The 7,774-nt window shown below is 66.3% G+C and overlaps 1 protein-coding gene across 1 annotated transcript in view; it reads right to left on the minus strand.

Moving 5' to 3' along the window:
- Nucleotides 1-2,113: 2,113 nt before the first annotated feature.
- The window catches only part of DLK1 (delta-like 1 homolog (Drosophila)), a 6,800-nt gene continuing 1,139 nt past the window's right edge, over nucleotides 2,114-7,774 (minus strand). The window contains exons 2-6 of the mRNA XM_004682011.1: nucleotides 7,324-7,432; nucleotides 7,048-7,111; nucleotides 6,515-6,645; nucleotides 4,165-4,306; nucleotides 2,114-2,864 (exon numbers count right to left, since the gene is read on the minus strand). Coding sequence (XP_004682068.1) covers nucleotides 2,114-2,864; nucleotides 4,165-4,306; nucleotides 6,515-6,645; nucleotides 7,048-7,111; nucleotides 7,324-7,432 — 1,197 coding nt within the window. The remainder of the gene's footprint in view (nucleotides 2,865-4,164; nucleotides 4,307-6,514; nucleotides 6,646-7,047; nucleotides 7,112-7,323; nucleotides 7,433-7,774) is intronic.

A 7,774-nucleotide genomic window follows, 5' to 3' on the forward strand; every position in this document is an offset into this window, starting at 1 on the left:
AGCCCTGCGCCCACGCAGCAGCGGCTTGGAGGCGCTTCGTGACCGATGGACGGAGGACGGAGGGTGGGGAGGGAGGGGGAGTGGATCCCGAGAGGCGGGGTCTCCCCTGCGGGCGGGCGGGGTGCAGGACTTCACCTCCTGAACAGAGGGAAGTTAAATTTGATCATTTCATCCAATCTGAGGATGTTGCCCTAGGGGGCCCTGAAGATCAGAACCGTCAGCAGCCCGCTGGTCTCGCGCTGAGAGCCGCCGGGCGGCCGGGGGCCGCCCAGCACCGCCAACAGTTCTATTTTTTGTCTTTTTATATTTTTATTTTGTTAAACAAACTCAAAGTGGATGAGATGATGGTTCAAGTGACTGGGGGGAGGAGGAGGGTGGGGCGTGGGAAAGCTGACACAGGTGAGGGGGAGGGGAGGCCCTGGGGTGGGGGCGGGGCAGCAGCCAGGATGGCCGGGTTGGGGGGGTCGAGGCCCACTCTGGAAATGGAGGACTGGGAGGGAACAGGTGGGGTTGGGGTGAGGTGGGAGCGGCTTGATGCTGGCGATTGGGACTCAAGGCTGAGGGGGAGCCTCTGGGGGTGTCAGGGTGATGGGGTGCAGGGGTGCTTGGGAGGAGGATAAGGGGCTGGGCGTGATGGGGACGATCGGCTCGGTGGGGCGTCGAGAGGTGGGGGGACATGACAGCTGGACTTTGAATCGGGCTTTGAATCCGGATGACGACGGGTGACCTGGGTGGCGATGGTGATGGCAATGGGCGATGGCAATGGGCGATGGCGGTGTGTGGGGTGTGACTGGGTGAGGAGAGGGTGGGAGTGACGATGCTGACAAAGAAATGCTGGGAGCGCGGTAAACACGGCAGGCAACACTCAGTGCAGCTAAGAGTATCGCTTCCTATCCAAATACTTTAAGAAGCAAAATATCCCTAACCGGTGACGGAGGGCTGTTTGGGGCCCGCCCCGAGGCTGGGACGCCAAACAGAGCTCTGTCCCAATTCCTTCCATTTTCGCAAAAAAGATAGATGCTCTTAAAAAAAAATCAAGTTCACAATTCAGAAGCTGGCTAGTCTTTCAGGATCTGAGGTCAGCAGCTCAGCAACACAGCAAGGCTGGGGCTGCAGGGCGCATCAGGCCGGGACCCCAGGGGCGCGGCCCGCCGCCAGCCCTTGGTGAGGCTGTGCTGCCGCTCAGACTGGCCGGGGCACTTGTGGACAAGAAACATCTCTAATCTAGAGGGGCCGTGGGGGGGCAGGTGCTGGGGGGGCGGGGGGGGCTGCCGGAGCGGCCCCCGGCACGCTGGGACTCAAGGGGCCAATTGTTCCCAAGCGGGAAGAGGCCTGGAGGCCCCACTGGAGATGCAGCTCGAATCGGTCGCAGTGTGTCGAGTGTGCTGGGGGTAGGCGGAAACCTGCGGCCCCCGGGGTGGGACCGAGTCCCCATCACATCCCACTTTTAGGGTCGGGGTTCTAACCCCTCGTTCCCAGTGTGGACTTTAGAGCAAGAGAGGACCTCGGTGGTCCCTGGGGGGGGAGGGGAAGGTGGGTCCTAGGTGGGGCAGGGGGGCGTGAGGGGCCCCCACGGCTGGGGGCCCCAGCGCCACCCCGGGGGTCTCTCTGCCTGACACACGGCCGTTGCCCTCCGCAAAATTCAACTCAACCAGAAAGCGCTAAGGGTCTCGGTGTCGGGCTTGATGTGCGTGCGAGCGAGGCGGAGGTGCGCGTGAGAACTAACCAAGGAGGAGATCGCAGCCCTTTTCACAGTGGCGGGTCGTGCACAGCATGCGTGGCGGTTTCACGAGGGCCGGGGGGCGCCCGCCCAGCCCTGGTTCTGTTGCCTTGTTTTTTTTTGGTCTTTTTGGGTTTTCGTTACATTTAGAATAACATACTTATTTCTCTGACTAGTTTAAAGGTGAAATTCTTCTTATTTTTTATCATGCATTACGAGAGAAGGGGGTCTGGGCACGCGTCTGTCACACGGCAACACAGAGGTAATACATGTAAGCATAGCGTTCACCAGATTCAACACAAAGGACAGCAAATTCCACCACCGAGAGGAACACAGACCGCAGAGAGGGGGCCCTGCGGAGCCCCGCAGGCAGGGCGGGGCTGGCGGGGGCGCCTACACCTCCCGCTCGGCCGCCCCCTTGCTGAAGGTGGCCATGTCGATCTTCTCGGGGGGCCCGGCGCCGGCGAGGTCTTCCCCGCTGCTGTACTGCAGCAGAAGGTTCTTCTTCTTGCGCAGCGCGTGGTGGGCGCGCAGGCTGGACAGCCAGGCCTCGCACTTGCTGAGGAAGACGACGCCCATGGTGCCCAGCACCACCAGGCTGGTCAGCACGCCCAGGATGGTGAAGCAGATGGCCTGGCCCTCGGACAGGAGGGGGGTGCTCTTGCCGAGCTCCTTCATGGACACCTTGAGGATGCGGTGCTCGGGCTGCGGCGCCGGCAGCTCGTGCACCCCGGGGGTCAGGCGGTAGGTCAGCCCGGAGCCGCTGGGCAGACGGGTGACCTGCTGGGGGCCCGGCGCGCGCTTCCTGCCACAGGTGGGGCCCGTGAACTCGGCCTTGCACAGGCACTCGAACCTCACCTGGCTGTGCTGCAGGCAGGTGCCCCCGTTCAGGCAGGGGTCGGTGGCGCAGGTGGTCACCGGGCGGCTGCAGGTCTTGTCCATGAAGCCGGCCGGGCAGCGGCAGCGGAAGTCCCCCCCGATGTCGGTGCAGATGCCCTGGTTCTCGCACGGGTTGGGGGTGCAGCTGCTGGGCACGGCTAGGATCTCGCAGAAGCTGCCTGAGAAGCCGGGGGGGCACAGGCACGAGGCGTGCGAGGCCCGGCCCTCGTCGTCCAGGCAGGTGCCTCCGTGCTGGCAGGGGGAGCTGCAACACCGTAAAGGGCCCCGGGGGCTGGGCTGGGGGCGCGCGGCGGCCGGCCGCGCCCTGCCTGCCTTCTCGGGGCTCGCCACCAGAGTGGGGTGCGGCCCCCACCAGCGCCGACCTGGAGTGCGCCGGCCTGGCGGGTGCCCAGCTCCCCTCCCGCCTCCCGCGGCACCCCCCAGCCCCCCATTGCGCGTCACTGCACGGTGGGGAAACTGAGGCTGAGAGCAGCGGAGTCAGCGGCAAGCCAGCGCTCGCTGTGCCGCCGGGCCGGCCCTGACCCTCGTCCTGCGCCGGGCTGTGGGTGCTGTGTCCCTCGCCAGGGGCCCGCCCTCACGCCACCCGGCGCAGCGGGCAGCAGACGCGGCTCCTGCAGCGCAGCGAAGTGAAGCGAGCAGCCCTTTGCCCAGTGGTACATGCCGAGCGCCCGGGGAGAAAGGGGTGCTGAGCCCGAGAAAGCAGCAGGGTTGCGGGGAGGTGGCCCGGAGCTAGCTCTAAGAATCTCAGGGGTCGCGGGCTCTATTTCAACAGACGGTCAAGTCTGTGACAGAGGAAACCGGAACACTGCAGCGGTCTCGCTCACCAATAGGCAGAAACGGGGTTGGGCCCCGGGCCCCAGGCCCCAACCCACCCTGAACGCACCCTGAATGGGGGTCTCCGCCGCCCCCCCGGGGCCAGGCAACGCCAGCCCGCTTCACAGTTTGGCCCTGACTCCCGGGAGGAAAGCACCGGGCGCCCCACCACCCGCCCAAGCTCTCGTCTCTCCGGCCCCACAGGGAGCCTGCACCGCCCTCGAGGCGCGGGGTACAGAGGGCACCACCTCCTGTGGCGCCCACGGCCCCTGCGTCCCGGGCCTCCCTGGGGGGCAGCCGACGGCCTCCGCCCTGCGCGCTGCAGGCCCTTCACCCCACCCCCCGCCGAGCGGCTTCCCCGACGCCCCAGAAAAACCCACTGCCAGTCCCCCCAGAGCAACCCAACAACCCGGTAAGTGGGCAAGTAGCCAGGCCCTGCTGAACTCCCACCTCTTACACTTTTAGGCATCGGCCAGCCGCCCCCAGCCCCGTCCCGCCCACCACCACCCACACGCCCGTCCTGGGACGGCAGGAGAATGCGGACGGCCTTTGGGGTCTTTGGGGGGATACAGAGAAGACCCCTCTCCCGTCAGACTGGCCAGCCGGAGGTCCCAGGGGCGGGCTCTTATTTGGCCTCCAGTGGGGCTAGGGTCCGAGGGGCCAGGCGGAAAGGGGCTCGGCGTGAAGCGGGACGCAAAGCCCCCGGGCCGCGGGCCGGGAAGGACACTCACCCGTTGACCACGCAGGGCCCGCGCTTGAGCTGGCAGTCCTTCCCCGAGAAGCCGGGCGGGCAGGAGCACTCGTAGCTGCCGTCACCCAGGTTCAGGCAGGTCCCGTTGTTAGCGCAGGGGGCGGAGCTGCAGGCCCCGACATCTGGGGGGAGCAAAGCGGACCTGGTCACCCCTCCTCCAGGGAGGTGGGGGACAGAGGCTGGAAGGAGGAGCTTCTTGAGTGGGGGCAGGGAGACCCCAGAGGGCTCTGCCTGAGCCCACTGCTCATGCCAGTGAGTCCTGAGTAAGAGTGTACAATCACCCCCCCCCCCCAAAATCCTGCAGGGAGCAAACTGCAGCCCAGGAAACTGGCCACGCACAAACAGCCAGGCCTTCCTGGAAGTCCAGCAGACCCCTGCCTTCCCCAAACTGTGCTGAGCTGAGCGCCCCAAGCCTGCCTCCCTACACAAGTCCTCATGTCCAGCTCCCCAGGTCCGGCCCCCCCATCTCGGGTGGACGCAGGCAGCGGTGGGCCCCGCCTCTGCTCGTCGGCTCCCCGCCTCTGCATCTGGCTCCACCGCCAGCGCTCTGAGGGTCTCCGCTGGAGGTCCGGGTGAAGGGGCTCCCTAATGAAGAGGCAGCAAAACCAGCCTGTGCAGCACCCTGAGGGGGCTCCACAGCCTGGGCTGCTCCCCGGGGCTTCCGCGCCTCAAGCACATCTTTAGGGGCAGGCTGAACACAGGGCTCCGGGCTCTCAGCACCCTCGCCCACTTACCCAGGGACGCCCCGCTACCTGGCGGGAGACTTCGAGCTCTGCCCTGCTACCGGTCAGCTGCCTCCCCTGCTACAGGGCAAGTGGGCGCCCTCAGCCCCGGCGTGAGGGTCCGAGCGCCGCTGCAGGCTGCTTGCCTCTTTTAAAGAGGCCTGAGCCCTCCCTCCCAGCCCCCCGTGGAGGGGGCGGCCATCAATCAATAAGGCCGCTGAAGGCCCATCCTGAGCCCAGCGGCTTGGTGCAAGGGAACATAAAGAGGATTTATCCTGATGGCGAGGAAGGCGCCTGTGGTGCAGACACCAGGCTCCGCAGCGGCCGCCGACCCTGCCCCTGCTCCATGCCACTCCGCACCTCAGATCGAAGCCAAAGAGCGGGCCGCCCTGCCCCTGGCCCTGAAGAACCGCCAGTGCCCGCGGCAGCCTCTCCCTGCCGGCCTGCAGCCCCTCAGTGGGGTGGCGCAGCCGCAGCGGTGGGAGGCTGCCGGGAGGCTGCGGGGCTCTGGGGCCTGCGGCGCAGCTGAGGCTCTGAGAGACCCCAGCCCGGGAGGGGCCCTCCTGGGGCCCGACCTCCCGCAGACCCCAGCTGAGAGCCTTTGTCCAGCCAGTGGGGAGACCACGGGTTGGGAAAATCCCAGCAGGGAGCCCTGGGTTGGGGCTGGGAAGGGGGCTGACACCCTGGGTCCAATGGCAGCTTTTCGGGGACCGTCTGGGTGCCCAAACAGCTCTGGCTGCTGAAAGGGTGTCACTGAGGGCTGGAGCTTGCCACGGCTGTGGGGGAAATCCTGTACTGGGGGCTCTCAGGACCTCAGACGGGGGAGGGGAGCTGGCTTCTGAGAGTCCACTGCCCAGGGTGACAACAGGGGTCTCAGGCTTTCCCCAAAGGAGGGTCTTAGAGGCAGAGGGTGACCACGTCTGGGCTGGACATGGGATTTCTAGCTGCCTGCCTCAGGACTGGGGAGGTCTGAGCTGCTTCCGCCGGTCGTGAGCCTCAGTTTCCCTATTCACCCTCCACAGCAGCCCCGAAGCTCCTGGGAGTAATTCCTAGGACTTTAGCTGCCTCAGGGGAGGCTTTGCCAGAAGAGAAAGGGCTCAGACAAACATTTTGCAGCCTAAAAATGCAACCACAGCCAATTCAGAATTGCTTGGGGTAACGGGGGGTGGAGGTGGCATAAACTGACAGCAACAGATACCACCACCCTGCCCCTTACCTGCTTCTGGGCCCCTCCAGCCCCCCCACCCCGCCAGACCCCTCCAGTCCCCGCCCCCAGCTGCCCCACGCTCCAGCTCAGCCCTTCTCCCCTCTGCCCAGGCCCGCCCGCGCCACTGGGTCGCTCCCCAGCTGCCTCCCGGTGAATTTTTGAGGTCTGAACCCTGGATGCTGAGTCCTCCCCCACCCCAGTTTTGGTGGCCTGGACAGGCTCCCCAGGGTCTAGGGTGGACCCTGCCCCCCCACTTTGTCAAGTTTGCGTTGCCATCCTGGCCCCTTCCTCGGCAGGCAGCCCCCGCCCTCCCTGAACCGGGAGCGGCGGGGAGCAGAGCTGCGCCCACCTGCAGGCGCCGGGCGGCCGCGGGGGCTCACCTGTGTGCCGCGGGGGCTCACCTGTGTCGCAGAGGCTGCCGTGCCAGCCCTCCTCACACGTGCACTGCCAGGGCTGCACGCAGAGTCCGTTGACACAGCCGGGGAAGGTCACGCACTGGTCGCACAGGGGGCCCTGCCAGCCGGGCTGGCACCTGGGGTGGGGCGTGGGGGCACAGGTAAAGGGTGCTCTGGCTGCTCTCTGCGGAGCCAGAGCCCTCGTGGGGGAAGGGCTTCTCCAAGCGCCAGGCTGGCGGCGCCCAGGCGCAAGCACCATGACCTGCCCGGAGACGCTCAAGCCGAGGCAGGCTGTGGGGCAGGGGTCCCTGAGGGGCGCGGCAGCAGCGGTCCCACCTAGCCAGGGGCCCCGGCTAGCCCCTTCCCAGAAAGCAGGCAGAAGCAGCGGCTGCCCCCCTTCTCCCCTCACTCCCCACTAGCTTCCCTGGGGGTCCAGAAAACTGCACTACAGCCCAGCAGCCAAGACCACCCCCCACACCCTGACTCCTCAGAATTCTGTCCAGCCCCCCACAAACCTCCTCTGGGGAGCCCCCCGTTACCTGCAAACATTGTCATCCTCGCAGAATCCATTTTGGGGGTGACAGGCTGGGAAGCATTCAGCTCCTGGGGCACAAGAGAGGTTTCACCATCACCCCAAAGGGGCGGGCGTCAAGGCAGAGGCGCGCACCCCTGCCCACCGAGCAGCCCGGCTCTGCTCGGCTCGCAGCAGCCACTGGCTTCAGCTCAGGAAGCGGGGTCCAGCCGGTCCAGCCGGTCCAGCCGCCACTGCCCAGCTCTCCGGGCAGCTGCGCACCTCGCTGCCCCCAAGAAAATACGACAGGGCACGCGCGCGCCAAAGGTCCGGCCGGGATGCGGCTTCCCGGCGCTCAGCGGCCCCTCACACTCGCCCAGGGACTCAGGGGGGCGGCTGGGAGGTTTTCCACCCTGGGACAGCGCAGACAGGTTCACCTGGCCGCCTCACAGGTGAGGCGTCCGGGTTTTCTTTCTAAGGACTCCCAGTTTAGCCAGGCACCGGGGCGAACGCCCGCTCCCCACCCCCGACTCTTCATACTGTAAGACCGGGAGGGCTTGGCTGAATTCTGACACTATTTAGAGATTCTCATACTTTAATTGGCTCTGACTGCGCGCATTGACTTCAACCTGCTCTCCGGCTCTCCAGACAGCCCCCCCAAAGCGCTGGCGCAGTGGGGGCGGCGGCACCGCGGGAGGGGGCAACTTGCTGTCAGAGACGGATGGCCGCTGCAGACAGGAGTGTCGCAGCCCCTC

The sequence above is a fragment of the Condylura cristata genome, unplaced genomic scaffold (assembly GCF_000260355.1).
Source record: "Condylura cristata isolate star-nosed mole 26May11 unplaced genomic scaffold, ConCri1.0 scaffold00013, whole genome shotgun sequence".
NCBI classification, from domain to species: Eukaryota; Metazoa; Chordata; class Mammalia; order Eulipotyphla; family Talpidae; genus Condylura; species Condylura cristata.